General features: G+C 62.9%; 2 protein-coding genes across 3 annotated transcripts; one reads left to right on the plus strand and one right to left on the minus strand.

Annotated features, from left to right (window-relative positions):
- The first annotated feature begins 326 nt into the window (after nt 1-326).
- LLGL1 (LLGL scribble cell polarity complex component 1) lies at nt 327-11,532 on the plus strand. 2 transcript variants are annotated; one of them, XM_042864690.1, is made up of 23 exons: nt 327-449; nt 2,342-2,439; nt 4,619-4,700; nt 4,783-4,898; nt 5,665-5,823; nt 5,907-6,069; nt 6,158-6,293; nt 6,397-6,451; nt 6,545-6,702; nt 6,798-7,015; nt 7,095-7,162; nt 7,513-7,666; nt 7,988-8,092; nt 8,237-8,529; nt 8,599-8,752; nt 8,839-8,986; nt 9,074-9,357; nt 9,552-9,816; nt 9,901-10,015; nt 10,117-10,208; nt 10,405-10,528; nt 10,620-10,699; nt 10,808-11,532. In XM_042864690.1, exons 1-22 carry the CDS (start codon nt 369-371, stop codon nt 10,696-10,698), a joined length of 3,147 nt encoding a protein of 1,048 aa, XP_042720624.1. In that variant the 5' UTR covers nt 327-368; the 3' UTR covers nt 10,699; nt 10,808-11,532. The 2 variants fall into 2 exon arrangements, with proteins under 2 accessions (XP_042720624.1, XP_042720623.1); XM_042864689.1 differs by having other exon boundaries at nt 328-449; nt 8,833-8,986.
- Nucleotides 11,533-12,112: 580 nt separating this feature from the next.
- On the minus strand, nt 12,113-20,531 carry FLII (FLII actin remodeling protein). Its single transcript, XM_042864697.1, has 30 exons — nt 20,430-20,531; nt 19,792-19,902; nt 19,211-19,282; nt 18,984-19,064; nt 18,720-18,805; nt 18,416-18,577; nt 18,232-18,335; nt 17,979-18,154; nt 17,715-17,872; nt 17,496-17,580; nt 17,203-17,350; nt 16,991-17,124; nt 16,694-16,906; nt 16,440-16,619; nt 16,281-16,363; nt 16,120-16,194; nt 15,837-15,920; nt 15,596-15,767; nt 15,416-15,520; nt 15,007-15,198; nt 14,730-14,918; nt 14,504-14,643; nt 14,186-14,411; nt 13,741-13,895; nt 13,592-13,652; nt 13,382-13,510; nt 13,180-13,286; nt 12,856-12,961; nt 12,718-12,783; nt 12,113-12,626 (listed from the first exon to the last, which is right to left on the minus strand). Exons 1-30 carry the CDS (start codon nt 20,490-20,492, stop codon nt 12,492-12,494), a joined length of 3,798 nt encoding a protein of 1,265 aa, XP_042720631.1. The 5' UTR covers nt 20,493-20,531; the 3' UTR covers nt 12,113-12,491.
- Between the last annotated feature and the right edge of the window lie 255 nt (nt 20,532-20,786).

Consider the following 20,786-nt stretch of genomic DNA (forward strand, 5'->3'; position numbering starts at 1 on the left):
AAAAAGGAGAAGCGCATCGGCTGCCATAGAGGGCTGCGGGGCAGCAAACTACAACTCCCGGCAGCCTCCGCGCCAGCGCATGCGCAGCGCAGACAGGAGGGCGCCGCCGCGCCGCGCGTGCGAACGCGCGCTGATTGGCGGGACGCGCCGTCCGTCAGGGCCACACCCCGCCCCGCCGCGGCGGTGCCTGCCCGGGGCTCGGCGCGCGGCGCGCGGCGCTCGGAGCGGGGGGGGCGCCCGCACCGGGACCGGCACCGGAGCGGCACCGCGACCGGGAGCGGCACCGCCGGCAGCGGGAGCGTCTGCCCCGGGATCACCGGTCCCGCCCTCCGCCTCCCGGTACCGAGCCGAGCCCCGCCGGCCCCACCATGATGAAGTTTCGGTTCCGGCGGCAGGGCGCCGAGCCGCACCGCGAGCGGCTCCGCCACGACCTCTTCGCCTTCAGCAAGGTGCGGACCGGGCGGGGGGCGGGACCCCAGGGCTGCGGCGGCGGGAGGAGGCGGTACCGGAGCCCCTCCGAACTGCGCGGGATGCGGGACCCCCCCGGGGGGCGGGGGCGGCCCCGAAGGCACCGGGCAGCGGGAGCCGCCCCCTGCAGGGCTGCGGGTAGGGCGGCCCCGGGGCGGTGGGGCACCGCGGTATGTGTGTATGGGGGGGTCATACCTCGCCGCCCCCCGTCACACCGAGACCCCCGCCCCCGGGCGGCAGCACCCGTCTGGGGACCCCCGCGTTCACAGCGTCCCCGAGTGTGACCCCCGTGGTGCTGCGGGTGTCTACGGCCGCCTCGTAGCACTGCAGCGCGGTGACACCTCCGGGGCTGGGAGCCGCTTTGCTCCCCCGTAAAGCGCCCCGTGGATCTGGAGGCCCCCGGCCGGTGCAGCGCTTTGCCGCCGTCCTGGTGTCACCCCCCGGTCCCGCTCTGTGCCCTCTCCGCGCTGGGGGAGCTCCTCCATCCTTCCCGCCTGCAGCCCCGCGGCGCTGGGACGTCCCCAACTCCTGGTGACACCGAAGGCAGGAAAACATTGTCACCGTGCCCTCCTCCCTTGGATGCAACCTCCCCCCCCCCATTGCTCCCCACAGGTTTGGGGTGCTCCAAACTCACCCCTCCGCCTCAGCCCACCCCAGTTTTGGGGTTCCACCACCAGACCCGGTACTGGGGGGTTATCCCGAGGGGTGGCTGCGTGGCGGAAGCCGTGAGCGCCCCGGGACGCTGCCTGCCCACCTGCCTCCCATTAAGGTCTTGGGCTTTGTTTTTTTTTCCTTCCTTGTGAGCTCCAAATCTGCCTCAGATTTGCTGTAATTTGGCCCAGAGTGCTCCTTGGCCATCCGGAGCAGCCTGCTGCCGGATGTGGCCCCACTGCTGGCGGGAGGAGGCAGGCTGTGAAGGGAGCGGGTGCTCAGCCACCATCCCCAGTACCATCACCCCCAGCTCCTTGGGTATCCCCAGTGCCACCATTGATCCTTGAGCTGTCCCTGTTGCCGTCATCCCCAGTAGCACTGCTGCCACTGGGTCTCCAGGTGGCGGTGGATGGGGTGGCTGTCCTGCAGTGAGGGTGTTTTGGGGGTTCTGTTAGGGTGGTCCCATTGGTCCCCATCTGAACACTGCGCTCAGAGTGTCTCCATGGTGCCACCCCTCAGCATCCTGGAGCCAAGTGTGCATCCTGCAGAGCCTTTGGGGTGCCGTGTGGGCGATGGGGACCGGCACCCAAATTTGTCCTCAGATTGACAACCCTCCTGCGAGGGGACATCGTGCTCCCTGCTGCCGGGTGACACCGCAGAGCAGCTCTTGGCACATCAGGGAGGTGTCACCCCAGAGCATTTTGGTGTCGCAGCCCCTGGGAGCGCTCCCTGGTGCAAAAGGTGGCGGCTGTTGTCGTGTGCCCCCTCCTGTCCTCGTCCCCAAATGCTGCCCAGCCCCTCCCAGAGCAGCGAGCCTGGGCACGCCGCCGTCGCGGACTTCCTTGGGAAGGTGCCTGCAGGGGCTCAGCACGGCCGGCGCTGCTCCCTGGCTGGTCCCGCTCGCCTGGTTCTGTGTGGCATCGCTGGGAACCCTCTTGTGCTCCTTGGGGCGCTGCTGTGGATGGGGGCATCCCCGTGCCTTTGGGTAGTGTGGTTCACTTCTCTAAGGTCAGGGCAGCCCTGGTCCTTCGGTGTCGTTTGGGGTGGTTTGGTCAGTTTTGGGATGTGGACCCCTAAGGAGGCTCCTGGGTAGTGCTGTGGCATCGTCGGTGCGTTGCAGGGCCGGAGTGCCATCCTGCTGGGCGCTGGGGGTGCTGCTGCTCCTACTGGGGGGACTCGGGGTTTGGGGGGATGCTCTGCTCTGACCCCTTTGTCCCCGCAGACGGTGGAGCACGGCTTCCCCAGCCAGCCCAGCGCCCTGGCCTACGACCCCAGGTTGCGTGTGATGGCCATCGGCACCAAGGCGGGAGCTGTCAAGCTGTATCCTTTCCTAACCCCCCCTCCAAAAAAACAAAACACCGAGGAGGGAGGGAACGCAGCCCCCAGCCACGTCCTGGCGGTGTCCGTCCATCCGTCCAGCTGGGCTGCAGCTGTGCTGAGTTGGGGGGGGGGGGGGGAAGAGGGGGGGTGCTGGGGGGCCAGAGCAGAACGGCCGCCTTGTCCCGAACTGTGTGCCTGGAGCGGTGTTTTGGAGGAGGAAAACGCTGGAAAACAAATCCAACCAAAACCCAGGAGCGGGGCGGGATGGATGCTCCCGTCCCAGGATGCTGCGGCTGTGCTTTGTTGCGAGCGGGGAGACTGTGCCGTGCTGCTGGCAGGCAGCCAGGGCTGGATGTGGCCACATCGGGGGCCCCGTGCTGCAGGAATGTGGGGGGGGGGGGGGGCCCCGGGGGGGGCGGCGTCCGGGGCGGGATCCTTTTTTTTTCCTTTTCCCTTTTTTTTTTTTTTTTTTTAATTTATTTTTTGGAGGGGAGGGTTGTTCCTGCTTCCCTTCCTCCATCAGCTTGCTGCATTCCTGGCTCAAAGATGGCATTTCAGTGGCAGGGCTGCTCTGGTCCCATGCTGATGCTGTCCTGGCTGTGTCTGTGCTGTGCTGTGTCTGGCTGTGGGTCGGATGCTTGGGGTCCATCTCCACCCCCAGCAATCTGTGTCCCCTCAGCCACCGGGGCATCCCAGCACTTGGTCCCCCTATAGCGCTGCACTGCTGTTGGGTGCCCCAGTGCTTTTTGGCCATCGGCACGTTTTGGTGATGGGGTGTTGGGTTCCACTTGGAGCCTTTGGTGCTGTGCCATGGGGCGGTGAGCAGCCTGAGTGCCATCACAGTGTCCCATCCCTGTGGGTCGGCGGCTGCCCTGGGGCTGTGCTTTTGCCCCACTCCTTGATCCCCGCGGCCCCAACCCGGCTGTCTGGCTCCTCCAGGACGTCCCCAGCGCCACGGCGGCTCCAGCCCGGCCGCACCGGCGCTGCCAGACAGCTCCCACCTGCCGGAGCCGCTGGGCCGGTTCCCCGTGCCCAGGGCAGCGTGCGGGGCACGGGGCGGTGTGCGGAAACCACACTGCAGGGATGCATCCATCCCAGCCCCGCATGCAGCTCTGGGGTGTGATAGGCAATGCCCGGGGTTGGGAACATGGAGGCAGCTGGCTGGGAGGGCTGTGGGGTCGATGAGTTGGGGACCGGGAGGCTCCTTGCGCTTGGGGTGCTGCGTGGTTGTGGGCGCTGAGCATCGGTGCCGGTCCTGCCGCGCTTCCTGCCGAGCGGCGTTGCTGATGGAAGAGCCGGGACCAGTTGGGTGAGTGCGGCCATGCGGGCGCATACCAAACCCCACCCTGCTGAGAAAGAAGGGGGTGGCGGAGGCCAGGATCTGGCCCGGCCCTCGTGTGCCCGTCTGGCCGCATGCCAACCGCATCCTGACCCGCGGCGGCGGTCGGAAGCGCCGTGGTTGTGCCACCACCGCCGACGTTGGCTGCGTCCCCGTGCCCACTGCGCTGGGGCAGCCCATGGGAAAGCTGAGGGCCCCAAGAGCTCCCAGCGCTGCGGACATTGTCCGTGCCTGAGCGAGCGTGGCTAATTGGGGCCGTCCCTGAGTGTGGGCTCCCCAGCCTGCGACTGAGAGCGCAATGAGGTGGCCAAATGGGACCGGGAATCCCTGGGATCCATCCTGTTGTGGTCCCGCGCTTTGGGCTGGGGGGGGGGGAGTGCAGGACGCGTCCCACCCCAGAGCCGAGCGCTGGGGCCTCCAGCTCATCACCATCCAACCTCATTTCCTCGGCCCCAGCTGCAAACCCTCCGGCTCGCTGCTGTGCAGGGCCGCTCGGGGCCCTCTGTGCGGGGCTGGGGTGGGCTGGGGGCAGGAAGCGAGTGGGGGGAGCAGCGGGATGAGCACAGCGGCTGGCGGCAGAGCGGGTTGCTCCCAGCAACGCGAGCCGGAGGGCCGTTGCTTGGTGACCCTCGGTGAGGGATTGGGGGACGTGTGTGGGGCGTCAGGGAGGGGGGGTGGGAGCGGGAGGGGTTCGGCAGCAACGGGGGGGGTTAACCTGGGTTCAGGTTAAGCTGGGGTGCTGGTTGAGTGGCTGGTTGAGGTGGGGCTGTTCCGGTTTTTGCTGCTTTTTGTTGCTTTTCTTTTTTTTTCTTTCTTTCTTTTCCTTAACGGCCCCCCCAGGTACGGTGCGCCTGGTGTGGAGCTGACGGGTTTGCACAAGGAGACGGCCACTGTCACCCAGCTGCACTTCCTGAGCGGGCAGGTAGGTGGGGAGGTATGGGGGGGTCCCACCAAACCCTGGCGGTGACCCCTGGAGCTCACTCACTGTTCCCCCCCCTGCCCAGGGCTGGCTGCTGTCCCTGCTGGATGACAACTCGCTGCACCTCTGGGAGATCTACCAGAAGGAGGGCTGCTCCCACCTGGAGGAGACGCGCAGCTTCGGGCTGCCTGCACGCCCCGGGTCAGGCGCTGCGCCGCTCCTCCTCCTGCCCTGTGCTGTGCTGGGGTTTGGGGGCTCCCACCCGGCTTTGGTCCCCGTGGGGTGACCCCGCTGTGGGCGGTGATGCTCATTTCCTCACCGGGCGCGTTGGGGCGGTGGTGGGTGAGGTCTGCCAGAGTTTACACCCGGCTCCGCGCCGGGGTGAGGCTTGGCTTGGCTGCAGGGTTTGCGCCGATTGTTTTGCTTAAAGAGGGGAGGGGGGAAACATGGAGCGGGATGGAGCAGGAGCAGCTCTGCGGCGTGGGAGTGCTGGGATGCAGAGCTCCCGGGCTCTGTGCACACCTGGCAGTGATAAGGGCAGTGGCCCTGTGCTGGGAACGGTGTGGGGGAGCGGGTGGCGGTGGCTGAGATGACCTTGACTGGGGACCTGGAGGGGATGGGAGAACCTTGGCCAAATCATTCCCTACCCCCCCCCCGCCCTGGTTCTGGCCATGGCGAAAGCCACGTGGCCCTGCAGTGGCTCAGGTTCTCAGGGGGATCCTTGACTTGTGTGTCCCCTCTGGAGAAGTTCTCCATTTTCCATGCTGTCTCCACACAGCCCTGATCTCAGGGTGTAAGTAATGGCTCAATAATTGCCTGTCACCACTGAGGCTGATAGTGGTGACCAGGCAGCCTGGCTGCTGTCCCTGTGCACCGTACCCATCCCCATTGGAATGATGGGGTGCTCTTGGGGTATCCGTCCTGGCCCTGGGGTCACGCAGCTGACACAGCCCTGCTCTCCCCACAGCTGCTCCCCCAGCATCACGCGGGTGACGGTGATCCTTCCCACGTCCTCGGGCACGGTGGCCTGCCTGGGCACTGAGGGTGGAGCAGTGTACTTCCTTGCACTGCCTGCCCTCGTGCTGCTGGAAGACAAAACCCTCCTCCAGGATGAGATCCTACAAAGGTGAGCACCGGTCCTGCACCCCCCAAAGCCTCAATTCCTGACCGTTCCCCCCCCCTCTTACCCCCCTGTTCTCTCCTCTGCAGTGTGCCCGATGATTACCGCTGTGGAAAGGCACTGGGGCCAGTGGAATCCATCCAGGAGCACCCCCAGGATGCTGGGAGGCTGCTGATCGGGTACAGCCGGGGGCTGGTGGCCCTGTGGGACCAGAGCACACGCACCGTGCAGCATCTCTTCCTCGGGAACCAGGTACCTGGGCCAGGCTGGCTCCTTTGTGGGGAAGGGTTCACCCTGCTCCCTCCCTGGGTCCCAAACCCCCGCTGTCCCCTTTTCGCAGCAGCTGGAGAGTCTGGCCTGGGAGCATAGCGGGAAGAACATCGTCAGCTCACACAGTGACGGCGGCTACATGGTGTGGGCAGTGGGAGGCAGCGGGCAGCGCACCCAGCAGCCCGTCATGGTCACCATCCCCTACGGTGCGTGGGCACCTGCCCCCAAACCCCTGCCGAGGGATGCGTGCGGGCTTTGGGATGGCATTACGGTTTGAGTGTTGTAAATGTGGCACGACCTTCATTCCAGGTCCGTTCCCGTGCAAAGCCATCAGCAAAATCCTGTGGCGGACGTGTGAGTCGGGGTAGGTGATGGGGATGGGGACATGCGGTGCTGGGGGGGTTTGATGCAGGGGCAGTGCCCCCATGGAGCCGTGACCGTCTGCTTTCCCCCACAGCAACCCCTTCATCATCTTCAGTGGCGGCATGCCGCGGGCCAGCTACGGCGACCGGCACTGCGTCAGTGTGGTGCAGGGCCAGAGACTGGCCACGCTGGACTTCACCTCCCGCATCATCGACTTCTTCACAGTGCAGGACCCCGTGGTGCCGGAGGGAGGTACGTCCTGGGATACCAACCCCACGGTCCCTGGGTTGGGGTTTCCATCACCTTCATCCCTCTTTTCTTTTTCTTTTTTCCCCTCATCCAACAAGGCTTTGAGAACCCCCGTGCCCTGGTGGTGCTGGTGGAGGAGGAGCTGGTGGTCATCGACCTGCAGACACCGGGCTGGCCCACCATCCCCGCCCCATACCTGGCCCCGCTCCACTCCTCTGCCATCACCTGCTCCTACCACATCTCCAACGTGCCTCTCAAACTTTGGGAGAGGATTGTCAGTGCTGGGGAGCAGCAGAGCCCACGTCTCTCCTCTGCAGTGAGTGCTGGGGTCTGTGGGTAGGGGATGTGGACTTCGGGGGCACGCAGAGGTGTGATGCTTGGTAATGCTCCTCCAGGCCTGGCCCATCAATGGAGGAAAGAACCTGGCCCAGGAGCCCACGCAGAGGGGTCTGCTTCTTACCGGGTGAGTACCTCAGAGTGGCTGTGATGTTGGGGGGACCCTCAGTGCGAGGAAGGAAGGGGACATCCTCAGCCCTTCCCATGGTGGGATGGGGCAGTGGCGGGATTGGGATGGGGCGGTGGGGTGGACTTCTTCCCGCACTGGGAGCTGAAGCCCTGGGGATGTGTGGGGTGCTGCTGGGCTGACAATCCCCCCTGTGCAGCTTGGTGGCCAGGCAGCAGCATGTCACCGCCGCGCTGTCCCCACGCTCAGCCCCTCCTGGCACGGCAGCCACCCAGCACACAGGCGGCTCTTGTTAGCCCCGCAGATGCTAATGGCATCACCCCCACCCTGTCCCTCCACCCCCTCCCCAGGCACGAGGACGGCACGGTGCGGTTCTGGGATGCCTCGGGGGTGTCCCTGAAGCCGCTGTACAAGCTGGGCACCGCCAACATCTTCCAGACCGACTGTGAGCACAACGACAGCCTCAACCAGGCGGGCGAGGAGGAGTGGCCGCCGTTCCGCAAGGTGACGTCCCCAGGGCTTGGAGGAGGCACACACAGCAGGAGGCACACACACCGTGCTGCAGCCCCAGCACCCTCTGCCTCTTGGGAGGGATGTGACTGTGGGAGCCATCCCAGCTGCACTGTGGGGACGTGTCCCCTCGCTCAGGGCACAGCTGCTGCCTCAGTGACACAAGGGACACTTGTTCTGCACGCCCTGACCCATGGGTCTGCCCTGGCCTAAGGGGGGGGGGGGACCCTGGGACACTGGAGCTGCCCTGAACGTGGTACTCAGTGCTGTTGGCTGTCCCGTGGGTGCGTGACACACCTGTCCCTTCTTCCTCAGGTGGGCTGCTTTGATCCCTACAGCGATGACCCCCGTCTGGGCATCCAGAAGATCGCTCTGTGCAAATACACAGCCAAGATGGTGGTGGCCGGCACAGCCGGGCAGGTAGCGCCTGGGGGATGAGGTGACACAGGGCACCCCAATGCCTGCAGCCTTCCCCCAAGAGAGCTCCCACCCATGGGTTCACTCTGCAGCCAGCGCACAGGGACCCTCCATGTCCCCCACCGGCCCCTTGTCCCCTCCCTGCAGGTGCTGGTGATGGAGCTGAACGATGACAAGTCTGAGCATGCCGTCAGCGTGGCCGCGGTGGATCTGCTGCAGGACCGCGAGGGCTTCACCTGGAAGGGTCACGACCGCCTGGCACCCCGGAACGGCCCCATCACCTTCACCCCTGGCTTCCAGCCCAGCGTCCTGGTGCAGTGCGTGCCCCCTGCCGCCGTCACCGCCGTCACCCTGCACTCTGAGTGGAACCTGGTGGCTTTTGGTACCAGCCACGGCTTTGGGCTCTTTGATTACCACCGGCGCAACCCGGTGCTGGCCAGGTAAGGCGGTGATGTTCGGGGACGGGGAACCTCTTGCTGGGGTCCGGGTGCTGAGTGGTGATGCTGCAGGTGTACGCTGCACCCCAATGACTCGCTGGCCATGGAGGGGCCCCTGTCCCGCGTCAAGTCCCTCAAGAAGTCCCTGCGGCAGTCCTTCCGACGCATCCGCAAGAGCAGGGTGTCGGGCAAGAAGAGGCTGAACGCCGGCAGCCCCTCCAGCAAGGTGGGCACAGCGCAGGGCTCCGATCCCCTCCTGGTGCGACGCGTGCAGCTCCTGACCCCCCACTGTCCCCCCTCTGCAAGGTGCAGGAGGCCAACGCACAGCTGGCTGAGCAGGCAGGCCCCCCTGAGGTGGAGATGACGCCGGTGCAGAGGCGCATCGAGCCCCGCTCGGCTGATGATTCGCTCTCCGGGGTGGTGCGGTGCCTTTACTTCGCTGACACCTTCCTTCGAGATGGTGAGAGCCCGCAGGCAGCCCCGAGTGCGGCGCTGTGCCACGGCGAGGAGCTGTCTCATGCTTCTTCCGATCTCTCTCACCCTGCAGCCACCCACCATGGCCCCACGATGTGGGCAGGGACCAACTCAGGCTCAGTGTTCGCCTACGCCCTGGAGGTGCCATCACAGGAGAAGTTTTCAGAGCGGGCGGTGGAGGCGGTGCTGGGGAAGGAGATCCAGCTGATGCACCGTGCACCTGTGGTGGCCATCGCTGTGCTGGACGGGCGGGGGAACCCACTGCCAGAGCCCTACGAGGTGTCGCGGGACCTGGCCAAGGCTCCCGACATGCAGGGCAGCCACTCCATGCTCATCTCCTCAGAGGAGCAGTTCAAGGTGAGCATGAGCACTGAGGGTGGGACCGGACATCCCCAACATGTCTGCTCTGCTCCGGATGTCCCCATCTGCGCCAGTACCTGGAGGAGCATCCTGGCTGGGGTGACCAGAGGGATGGGGTAGCTTTTGAGGCAACTTTGCTGAGTGTTGTCTGGGGCTGCTTGGACTCCCCTTGCCCTTCTCGCCCTCCACAGGTCTTCACGCTGCCCAAAGTCAGCGCCAAGACCAAATTCAAGTTGACTGCGCATGAGGGCTGCCGGGTGCGGAAGGTGGCCCTGGTCAGCCTGGCCAGCACTGGTGCTGAGGAGCGCGTGGAGAACTGCCTGGCCTGCCTCACCAACCTGGGCGACATCCACATCTTCACTGTGCCCGCCCTGCGGCCACAGGTGCACTACAGCTGCATCCGCAAAGAGGACATCAGCGGCATTGCCTCCTGCGTCTTCACCAAGCACGGGCAGGGTGAGGGCTCAGCTCCGCACGGCCTCAGCGTCCCCCACCTCTGCCTGGGTGCTCCCTGATGCTCTCTGTCTCCCCATGCTGCAGGTTTCTACTTGATTTCACCGTCTGAGTTTGAGCGCTTCTCCTTGAGTGCCAGGAATGTGACAGAGCCGCTGTGCTGCCTGGAGGTGTCCCGGCTGCAGGACACCTCGTGCCTCAGGTGGGTCAGGCCGAGGGCTCCTCACCCCCTGTGGAAGCACCCCATGATGTCCATCCCTGCGCTGTGCCACCAGCAGTGACCTCTCCTGTGTTTCCTTCCAGCAACTCAACGGTGACTCCGAAGGTGCAGCAAGCCAATGGCACGCACGTGCCACGCAGCCCTGAGGCCAACCATTCCCCTGCTGACAGTGACCGTGAGTGGGAAAGGGATGCAGCGGGGGGAGGATGCGCTCGGGAGCTGGGCATCGTTTTCTGTACTTAGGGAGAGCTGATCTGGTGGGGGGCAACCAGCCCATCAGGGGTTGGTGCTGTGGGGTCCCTTCTACCCCAACCGTGGGGTTTGTGGGGATGAAGGCTCTGGGATCTCCATCCCTCCCTGTGGCTCCCCAGGGTCCCCCGAGGAGCGCCAGCCCACCTTCTCGCCTGGCTCCGTCGACTCTCCCAACAGCAGCATGGAGAACCCGCTGGACACCACTGGGGACATCACGGTGGAGGAAGTGAAGGATTTCCTGGTGTACGTTGTGGGAGGAGCACCTCTGCGTGCTTCTGGCAGCTCTGAGGGGGCTCAGGAGAAGCCCCGGCTGCATCTGGTTCATCTCCCCCAGATCCTCAGAGGAGGTGGAAAGGAACATGAGGAACGCCAGTGAGGACGAGATGCGACCTGCGGGCATCCTCATCAAGTGAGGTGTGTGGGGGAGATGGTGCCCTTGGGGTGGGGGTTCCTTTTCATCCCATTTTTGGCCCCGCACCCCGGGGGCTGCATCCCCAAGCTCAGGGACTGCGTCTCCTGTAGGCATCGCCGATGCCCGCAGCCCCCCGGCCCATCTCAGTGTTCGGATTCCCGGGATGCGCGACTTGACTGGACCCCCCGGCCCCCTCAGTGTAACGTAGACTCGTCTCCTCTCTAACATCTGCGCCCCGGCTCCAGCACGTTCCCCCCACACCTCCTTGCCTGGCTGCCGGCCCCAGACCCCCCCAGGCTGGCCCCGGGTTGGGGGGGGGATGGGGGGGAAGGGCCGTGTTGCACAAACTCTTCCCGGGGAAGATTTGTTTTTTTTTCCCCCACATGGTCCGGTGTAGCTGTTCTCTGCTCCAGAGCCCCCAGCCCAGGGGATGCTGCTGGTGGGGAGGGAAGGAAGGCTGTGATGGCTTCTGCCCCCCCCCAATATGCCTCCTGGTTTTGGTCCCTGAGGGGAGGCACAGAACAAAGTGGGGGGCTGGGATCCCCCAGCACGGCCCCCCCAGACCCCTGTCTCTGTTTACATGCCCGGCTCCCTGCAGTTTACAGCCCCTCCTCTGAGTGCCACGAGGGTCCGGGCTGCCACATGGGGACTGTCCCCTTCCTGGGACCCTCCTGTCTTTCTGCTGCTCCCCAGCTGGGTGCTGCAGGGCTCGGGGAGGGGGGTTGTCACAGGTGGCCTTTTTCTCATAGTGGTTTCTCCAAGGGCTATTCTCCAGGCTGGGCTCCCTGCCTGCTGCTCCTTTCTGACACTTCATTCCTGCCATGGGTGGGTTTGGGATGGGATCGTGCTGGGGGACGGGGAGGGTAGGGGCACGATGCCGGCTCCCAGCCCTGTGCAACTCCCTGCCATTCCCTGGGGGTGTCACTGTGCCAAATCCCTGCTGGGCTCCCCATCTCTGCAGGGGCTGTAGGTGTGTCTGTGTCCCTGCGGGGCTCAGCCTGGTGCCCGCCCCTCTCATTGTGGGGATTCCCAGGGCCCTTTTTTGGCCCCCAGCCCCCAACTCTCTTTTGCGGTACGTCTGGTCTGGGCCAGGGGGGGCCAGGAGAGGCAGCGCTGCCCCAGGCCCTGCCCTGGCTGGGGCTGTAGTGTCCCTGGTAGAAAATCCCACCCCCCCCCCCCCCCCCCCTTTTTTTTTTTTTTTTTTTTTGGTAAGATGAATTTAGCATTGTTTAGTTATTAAAAATACTGGTTTTTAATATTGAAAATAAAGCATTTAATATCAACTGCCAGCATGTGGGGTGTTGGGGGACCTCGGCTGCCTGGGGCCAGCAACACAGGATGGGCTTGGGGTGGGGGGGCTGCTGTGCCCCCATGTGGGATCCAGAGGAGCACAGTCAGAGCCTGGCACGATTGCATGGTGACAATGCAGCCTTTATTGATATGATACTGATAGGCCAGCCTTGTTTGGGGTTGGTCCTATCTCTTCAGGACCACAAAAAAAGGTGAGAGCCCCTCGCTAATCCCCCAGTGCTCTTTAGCAAAGCATCCTCCCCCTGCTCCCCAGCTGCAGGGAGCTTGTTGCTGCCTTGGAGCAGCAATTTCCCTGAGCAGGCCGGAGGCAGGGCCCTGCTCTGCCCCATGTGCCCCTGAAGAGGGGAAGGAGCCGGGAGAAGGGAGGACAGGGACAGCCCAGTGCCTCCCTCTGGCCCCAGTTCAGAGAGAAGCGGATCCAGCGGTTGAGCGCAGGCATGAGTGGTGCAGAATGCTGGGGGGCTGTTCCACTCCCCCAGGCCCTTATGCTGGGGGCTTGCGGAAGACGCTCCAGGCGTGGAAGCAGCGGGTGAAGGGCCAGGGCTCGTTGCCTTTCCGCACCAACCGCAGCTTGCGGGGCCGCATGGGGTCCTTGGAGCGCATGTGTTGGATGTAGACCTGGGGCATGGGACGCAATCAGAGCCCGCGAGGAACGGGAGAGAGACCCGAGGGGGGTGAAGGTGCCTGAGTTCAGCATGCAGGGCCTTACCTGGCACGCTTTGAGGCTCAGCTTGATCTCCACCTGGCTGGTCTGGGTGCCCACCCACATGTAAACCTGCGGAAGGATGTGCAGATGGGCTCAGCTGTGGGTCTGGGGGGGCACCGTGAAGCCCCACACCCCGCTCACCTCCTGCCCGTTGTCCAGCAGCATGATGTCATCATCAGCCAGGTCATCCTGGCAGAAATCAGAACACTTCTCTGACACGGCAAAATAACCCTTCTCGTTGGAGCACCTAAAGGGGAGCCAGAGGAGAGTGCATCAGTGGCACAAAGTCGTCATCACTCAGTGATAGAGAAGTTGTTTGGGCCACGGGGTGCCCAGGGATAGGCAGACAGTGGGGAGAGAGGCTTTGCCCGTCTTGGGGAGCCCAGAGGCAAAAGGCCCTAGAGAAGGCTGGTGTGTCACTGTGGGACAAGGAATGGGACAAGCAAGTCCTGGGCCAGGACCCACCTGAAGAGCCGGGAGTGCTTCATGTATTCAGCATCTTCATCATAAGGTTTCTGGCTCCCGATACCCACCCAGAAGAAGTTTTCAGGCTCTTCTCCCTCGTTGATCACCTGTGAGAACAAGGGTAGTGTCAAGGCTGAGTTCTTCCATCCCTCTCTGCTCTCAGGTAAGTTGGTGCTGAGCCCAACAGCCCCAATCCTGTCACCTGCTTGCTGTAGGAGTCATCAAACATGTTGTTCATGATGTCCTCAGCCAGCTTGGCCTCGTCAGGGTCAGCAGCTCGGCCCACCCAGGTGTACACAATGCCCTGGTTGTCTGTGCTTTCAAATGGGACCTGGGGAGAGCAGAACATTGGGGTTGGGGATGTGTGGCTGAGCCTTGTTGCTGGGGGAGGATGCTCAGCCTCAGGCAGTACCTTGAGGATGAAGCAGAACTCAGAGTTGAGCAGCCCAGCATCCGTGTTGATCTGGATGCACCTAGAAGAGAAGCCCACGAGGCACAGTCAGGAGTTGTGGTCCCTCAGCATTCCTGGGCAGCACCAACAGGTTGGGGGGAGGCGCAGACCTGGTGCAGAGGGCTCCACCGTTGGTGCGGATGTGGTACAGGCTGGGCTGGGGTGGGCTGGCCTTCTCCTTCCGCTTGCCCCGGTGGATGACAAACCTCCTCTTGAAGTGTGACAGGAACTTGGGGTTCTCCTGCTGCTGGGTCATGCGCACCACCTGGGCGAGGTGGGTGTCAGCAGGGGCACGGGGCCCCCAACACAGCCCCAAGCTCCAGGTGTGTGAGTGGCTGCTGGCACCTCTGTGCCACCATCTTCATTTCAACTGTCACCCCCTGCCCTCTGTCCAGGGGGAGATAAGGGACAGGGGAGCAGCGAGGCCAAGCAGAATGACCCCATATTCCTCCTCCAGGTGTGGACAGGGGGATCCTTGGGGCTGGGAGGTTCCTGGGCTGGCTTAGGAAGCAGTTCCCTGTTGGCAGTACAGGGGATCCCAGCACAGGCTCTCACCTCTAGCTTGCCAGGGAAGAGACTCTCGAACTTCTTCTGCAGGCTGAAGGTAAAGGTGAGCCAGCCCATGTTGGAGGCCTCGCGGCCCTGCCAGAAGTATACGATGCACTGGAAGTCTTCTTCAGGTTGTTTCTCCTCCTCTTCTTCCTCACCCTCCTCTTCCTCTTTGCCTTCAGTCTTCTTTTTCTTCTCCTCCTCCTCCTCATATTCTACTGGCACCCAGTATCTGAGAGCAGGGACAGGGGTGAGGGGAGAATCTGGGCAGGGCGATGGGGGACGCAGGGGCTCAGCAACCCCAGAAAGGACAAACTGGCTCACCTGCAGAGGAAGACGTAGCAGTCATGTGTGTGGAAGTGGCCAAACTCCTCCTCAGGCAGCCGTGCGAATTTCTTGCCCTCCAGCACGAAGCCCTCCATTCCGTCCAGGTCCTCATTCCACTCCTCCATCAGCTGCTCTGCCTGCAAATCCCCACGTGCTCGGTCAGCTCATGGAGCTCTGGGCCTGCTGCCACCATGGGGGATGTGTGGGGCATCCCCAGCCCTACCTCATTCAGGGGCATGGGGGGCTGCCGGGGCAGGAAGAGCGCGGTGAGGTCAGCCTTCATCTGATCCTTCTTCTCGGCGTCCTTGCGCACCTTGCCAGCCAGGCTGCCCTCCTGCAGCACGTTCTCAGCATTGCGGGTGTAGTCCACTTGCAGGACATCATCCCAGTTCTTGAACTTGGATTTGAACACCTAAACACAGAAGATGTGAGGTGAGGAGAGGGAGCAGAAGGCCCCAGGTGCAACCCCGTCTCTGCCCTTCAGATCTGCGTCCCCCCACCTGGCACTCGGTGCCCTCCAGGTTCCGTGTGACCATGGCGTGCTTGGGGCGGTGCAGCATCCCACACAGCTCCTGGCTCAGCTTCAGTGCTGCTGCTCGCACCAGCCGTGACGACTTCCTCCCAATCCAGATAAAGACATCAGACCAGCAGTCCAGGATGTACACATTCTTGGTGTCCAGCAGGCTCTGCAGCTGGGGACACAAAGTGAAGAGACGGTCAGGTACCTCCTGAGCTTTTTCCAGGCTGGAAAATTCCTCAAGGCCAGCTGAGACAAGCAGAACATCCTGCACCCAGGATACCACTGGTTGAGCCTGCCCCAGAGCGTGGCTGGAGCAGGGAGAGAGCAGAACCCATTTCATGTTCAGGTCAGAACAGGAGACCACCCCCCCACCCCATCCTATGCCCTACCAGGCGCATCTCAGGCATCAGATCAGCCTTCAGCCTCTTCTTGTGCTCTACAGACAACTTGTAGTTGATCTGGGGCAGCTCCAGGTAACCCAGCCCCAAGCCAACCTACAGAGAAAACGGACAAAGGGTGAGGATGGCCATGGCATAGTGATGATCCCACAGAGGGTGGCAGCTCCTCACCTTGTACAGCTTGGGCTTGTGGGGCTGGAAGTCATCGGGAACACAGGGCTGGATCTCCTCGGGCTGCCCCCCCAGCACCTCCCAGAACTCAGGGCTCTCCTGGCCCTGGCAGAGCAGTGTGATCTCTGCTTTGCCCTTGCGCTCGTTCTTGTTGATCTTCTCAGCGAAGAGCCTGTGGGAGCCTGGGGTGAGGTGGGCTCCCCACTACCCTGGCTCCCCAGCCTAGGTTCCCAGCCCCTACCTGGCCTTGGTGGTGCTGCTCAGCGTGGCCTGGCTGCCCCGCCATACATAAAGCTCCAGGCCGTGGTCCAGGAGGAAGACAAAGCTGGAGAACACAGACACAGAGCAGGTGAGGAAGGGAGCAGGATACACCACCGTCCTCCCCACACAAGGGTTGAATCCCTGGTCTTACAGAAAGGCAGCTCATTTCTACCCTAAAGCTGCAGCCACTCTGTCTTGGCTTGGACCTGGCTCCCTGTCCCTTTTTAGGGTCCCGTATGTCCCCTCACTCTTTTCCTGCTCACCGGGGGTCTAGGGATGTCCCTTTCAGTGCCACTGGCTCCAGCTTGATGTTCTTCTTCCCATAGACACGGTACAGCCTGGAAGAGAGAGACGGCCATGGTTGAACATGAGGCACCACCTGCCCTGTGTGTAGCCCCTCCCAACTGCCTGCCCCCTGCCCTACCTGGTGACATACTGTGTGTCCTCAACAGTGAAGAACCCGCTGGCCGTGCCGCCCTCGATGTAGGAGATGTCATTATCAAAAACCTGAGGGCAAAGAACAGGGGGTGAGGGTGGGGAATGGAAGGCTGGGGGCTGTGGGAGAGCACTGAGATAGCCTCACCTGGAGGAACTCATCGCTCTCATCCCCCATCTCCTCACGGATGCAGCGGCACTCGGCCCCCAGGTAGTTGCGCAGGTTGACGGCGTGGATGGCAGAGCAGGCCTTCTTGTCTAGGGTGGCCTCCTGCCCGATCCAGTAGTAGATCTCCCAGCTGAGGGAGCCGTTCTCGTCCAGGAAGGTCTGTGGAGGGACAGGGTGTGAGAAGGGCTGCCAAAAGTCCCAGGGACACAGTGATCCCCGCTCCCTTCATGTACCTTAAGCACGATGTAGCAGTCGGCCTCGTAGAACTTCCCATAGAAGGCATCATCCACCAGTGTGGGCACGAAGTTCTCGATCTGCCAGATGCTGAGGCCGGGCAGCTGCCCCACATCTTCACTGAAGAACTCTGAGTAGTCCAACTGTGGCTTCTCCAGGCCCTGGTCCCAGCGTCGTGCCTTCAGGTCCGGTGCCTTTGCTTCACCACTCTCCTGCAGGGACAGGGATGGGTCACCCTGGTGGTGACACTGGGATGGGACACTCTGGAGGTGGGACAAGGCTGCATGCAGACCCACCTCTATCTTCTTGTTCTTCTCCTGGGCCACATCTGACATCCCCTTCAGCACCTGCTTGGCTTGATCATCCTGGGCTGAGTCCTTGCGCCGCCGCAGACGCATCTTGCGGGCCAGCGGGTCCTTGGTGCTGCTCCCTGGGGACAATGGGATGGGGTGAGAGGCAGTGGGACCCACCAGGCATGGCTCAGAGCCATGCCTCCTTGTCTACTTGCCTGCTGCAGCGGCTGCCACGGTGGCTGGTGAGGCTCCGGCCAGGCGGAGCTGGTTCTGCAGAGAGAAGTCGATGTTGTACCACTCCGACGTCCGCTCTGCTGGCTTTGGGGGCATCACCAGGTTGGGGTTCTCACGCACATCAAGGACCTGCCAAGGGGATGGGAGACCTCAGTGCTCCGAGGCATGGAGACACCAAGGATGTGAGGTAGGATGGAAGAGCTCAGAGCACTGCAAGCTTTGGGGAGGTGATGGGGGGCCGCGTGCCAGGCTGCGGGCAGTGCCTTGCCCTCACCTCCACATCTGTCAGGAAGTGGATGGCCTCTGGCAGCGTCACCAAGCGGTTCTTGTTCAGCACTAGCTTCCGCAACTTGGAGCACCTGTAAGGTAGGGGGATGCTGAGATAGGGCTGGGCCAGGGTTGCATTCTTCAGAACCCCCCACCCATGTCATCTTCCAGCTCCACGCGTCCCCTCTTGGAGACAATGCAAATTTGGCTGGGGGCTGCCCCCTACCTGCACAAGCTCTCAGGGATGAGCTCCAGGTTGTTGTTGGCTGCCATGAACTCCTCCAGGTTGGAGAGCTTGCCAATGCCTGAGGGGATCCCATCAAAGTCGAGCTTGTTGGAGTTGAGGTACATCTTCTTCAGCTTGGTCAGCTTGCAGATGGCCGACTGGGGAAGGAAGGGGGAGGTAGTGGGGTGAGATCTGGCACCACAGCCACAGCAGGGACATGATGGAGGGGTGGGGACACGACGGAGGAATGGGGATGACACGCACAGGCAGGGAGGTGAGCTCATTGCGGGACAGGTTGAGGGTCTCCAGCTGTGTCCACTGGTCGATGCAGAGGGACAGCTCGGCAATCTGGTTGCTGCTGAGGTTGAGGCGCCGCAGGCTGCCCAGTGTGTAGAGGCACTCAGGAACACGGCTGAGGTTGTTGCAGGACAGGTCCACATCTGGGGAACAAACGGGGCTGAGGTCAGCAGGACACACACCAGGACAGCCCCGACGCAATGCCTCAGCGCAGCCCTACCTGCCAGGTTGACCAGGCTCTCCAGGCTGGTGGGCAGGTTGCTCTGCGTGCGCTGTGTGTTCCGGAGGTGCAGGGTCTGCAGAGCTGTCATTGCTGGGAGCTGCCTGTGTGGCAGAGATAGCATCAGGGCACGGCCCAGCGTGGCTCCAGTATCTTGGGAACTAGCCACAAAATGGAGCCATACCGGAGCTGTGCGTGCAGCAGGGGGTTGTCATTGAGGATGAGGGTCTGGAGGTGCACCAGCCGTCTCATCTGTGGCGGGAGGCTCTCCAGCTTGTTGTTGCTCAGGTCAAGGTAGAGCAGGTCCGTGAGGTTGATGAAAAGCTGGTTGGGGATGGTCTCGATGCTGCGGGGACATGGGAACCTTCAGGGTGGCCCTGGATGTGCACTGAATCCAACCCAGAGAGGGGGACCCAGAGTAAAGTGGGGAGTGGAGGTGACAGGTGGAGGTGTTCGTGGTCAGGGGAGTTGTGCTGCCAGAGCCCCACCTGTTGTGGCCCAGGTTGAGCACCAGCATGTTCTTGGCATTCTCCAGCTCCCGGGGACACTCAGTCAGATCATTGCGGCTCAGGTCCTGGGGGATGAAAGCGGGCATCATCCTCAGTCCTGGGATGGGTCCCCCATCCCACAGTTGCCACCCACCCCCAAGGACCATGGGGCATCTTTGGGACCACGCTCCAGATGCTCTTCAGTCCCACGTGTGTCTTCGAAGGGCACAAATGATCAGGACAGCATGAAGACTCAGCACTTACCAGCACCGAGAGGTCCTCCAGCTGGAAGATGTCATCAGGGACTCCTGAGTTCTTCAGGCTGTTTGCACGTGCCACGATTGCCTTCAAAGTGGACAGAAAGAAATGACTGCAGCCTGGCTTCAGCAACCTGCTGAGCCCCTCAGGAGGACCAGGGGCCACCCTTGTGTGGCCAAGAGATGCTTGGGGACAGCATCCCCATTGCATGGGATGCACAATGGGACACTCACCCGGAGGCAGGGCAGGCTGGACAACTCGCCATGAAGCGTGGTAAGGCTGTTGTGGCTGACGGACAGGTGCTCCTGCAGGGAAGCAGGACAAAGCCCCAGTCAGCAGTGAGGGGAGCAGAGTTCAGCCCTGACTCGCATAGGGATGCTGCGGTCCCAAACTGGAGGCCCCCAGCATGTCCATAACACCACCAGAGCAAAGCTCAACCATGGGCTCCACCAAGGACTAGGCACAGAGCTGCCAGTGAACAATGCCAGGCAGCTGCTGGCTACTGCTTTTTTATTATTATTATTTTTTTCCTTTGCTAAAAGAGCCCAAACCCTTAATTCTCCCCATAAACTTTCACCCTTCCCTTCTATTAACAGGCAGAGGAAGAAAGTGTGGTTTCTGGTCTGGTTTGCTAAGAAAACAAGATGAAACCCAGCACACCCCTGTCTCAGCCCCTTTCCTAACAACTCTTGCATCCAATTTCAACCACACTTCCTCGCTCAGCCCTATTATTAGACGCTGGCACATGAGGCAGTCAGACAGCAGGTTCTTGGCTCCGCAGCCCCCCCAAGAGCCCCATCCCCTGCCTGCTCACCAGCTTCTGCAGGGCAGCGAGCTCCTCAGGCAGGTAGCAGAGCCCTGTGTGGTTCAGCTTCAGCCAGCGCAGGCTGGTCATCGCCTTCACATGCTCTGGGAAGTAGCCACCCTGGGAGGGCATGAGGGTGAGAGAACAGCGTGACCCGTGGGGTGACAGTGGAGAGACAGGGCTGGTGCTGTAGGGCCGCTGAGGGACAGATCACCCCGCACTATGGCACTGGGGACTGGGAGATCACCCAGCCCCACAGGAATGGGATTTAAGGATGGGATCATCCAGCCTTATGGGATTGGGATCTGGGAGCTGAGGTCACCCAACCGTACAGGACTGGGACTTAGGGATGACATCACCTGGCCCTACTGGACAAGGACTGGGGGCTGACACCTCCCGGCTTTCCAGGGTCCCAGGAGCGGGTGTCCCAAAGTCCCCCTCATACAGCAGGGCCTGCTAGGCGCCCCTGGGGCCAGGACCAAGACCAGGGCTTGGACTGATCGGCCCTACGCGAGGACCTCCGGGATCTCCGGGCCTGGCGGGGAGCGGACAGGCCTGACTGCCCCTCCCGGCACTACGGCACTGCCCCCGACTCTCCCCGCACCCCGCCCCTAAGCCGGGTACCGCTCCCGGCGCTCCCCTCGCACCTTGAAGTCGTTACCGCTGAGGTCGACGCCGCGGACGAAGGGCAGCACCCCGGTGGCCGCCATGGCTGCGGGGAACCCGGCGGGACGCGGCACCTCCCCACCGCCCCGCCCCGCCCCGCCCTGCGCTGACGCTGATTGGAGGCGGGGCCGATGAGCGCTGCATTGATTGGCTGCGCCGCGAGTTGCGGGCGCGCCGGCGCGCCAGCACGCGCTGCTGGGCCGCTCCGCTGGGAGCAGCGGTAAGTGGGGGGGCGGCTGTGGGGAGATCCCGGTTCGGGGGGGGGGGGGGAGTGGCACACTCGGAGCGAGGAGGGGAGGTGACCCTCGGCAGTACCCGACCCTCGGCAGTACCCGACC

This window comes from Lagopus leucura, unplaced genomic scaffold, assembly GCF_019238085.1.
Source record: "Lagopus leucura isolate 7727_CA_CO unplaced genomic scaffold, USGS_WTPT01 Super-Scaffold_760, whole genome shotgun sequence".
NCBI classification, from domain to species: Eukaryota; Metazoa; Chordata; class Aves; order Galliformes; family Phasianidae; genus Lagopus; species Lagopus leucura.

Coding starts and splice junctions, on each gene's coding strand:
- FLII (XM_042864697.1), bottom strand. CDS start 20,492: ATGGCGGCCACCGGGGTGCTGCCCTTCGTCCGCGGCGTCGACCTCAGC. Junction 13,287..13,381: donor ATGACTCCTACAGCAAGCAG/GTGACAGGATTG, acceptor TTGTTCTCACAG/GTGATCAACGAGGGAGAAGA. Junction 12,627..12,717: donor TGAGCCTCAAAGCGTGCCAG/GTAAGGCCCTGC, acceptor CCCATGCCCCAG/GTCTACATCCAACACATGCG.
- LLGL1 (XM_042864689.1), top strand. CDS start 369: ATGATGAAGTTTCGGTTCCGGCGGCAGGGCGCCGAGCCGCACCGCGAG. Junction 6,452..6,544: donor TGGCGGACGTGTGAGTCGGG/GTAGGTGATGGG, acceptor TTTCCCCCACAG/CAACCCCTTCATCATCTTCA. Junction 8,093..8,236: donor TGGCCGGCACAGCCGGGCAG/GTAGCGCCTGGG, acceptor CCCTCCCTGCAG/GTGCTGGTGATGGAGCTGAA.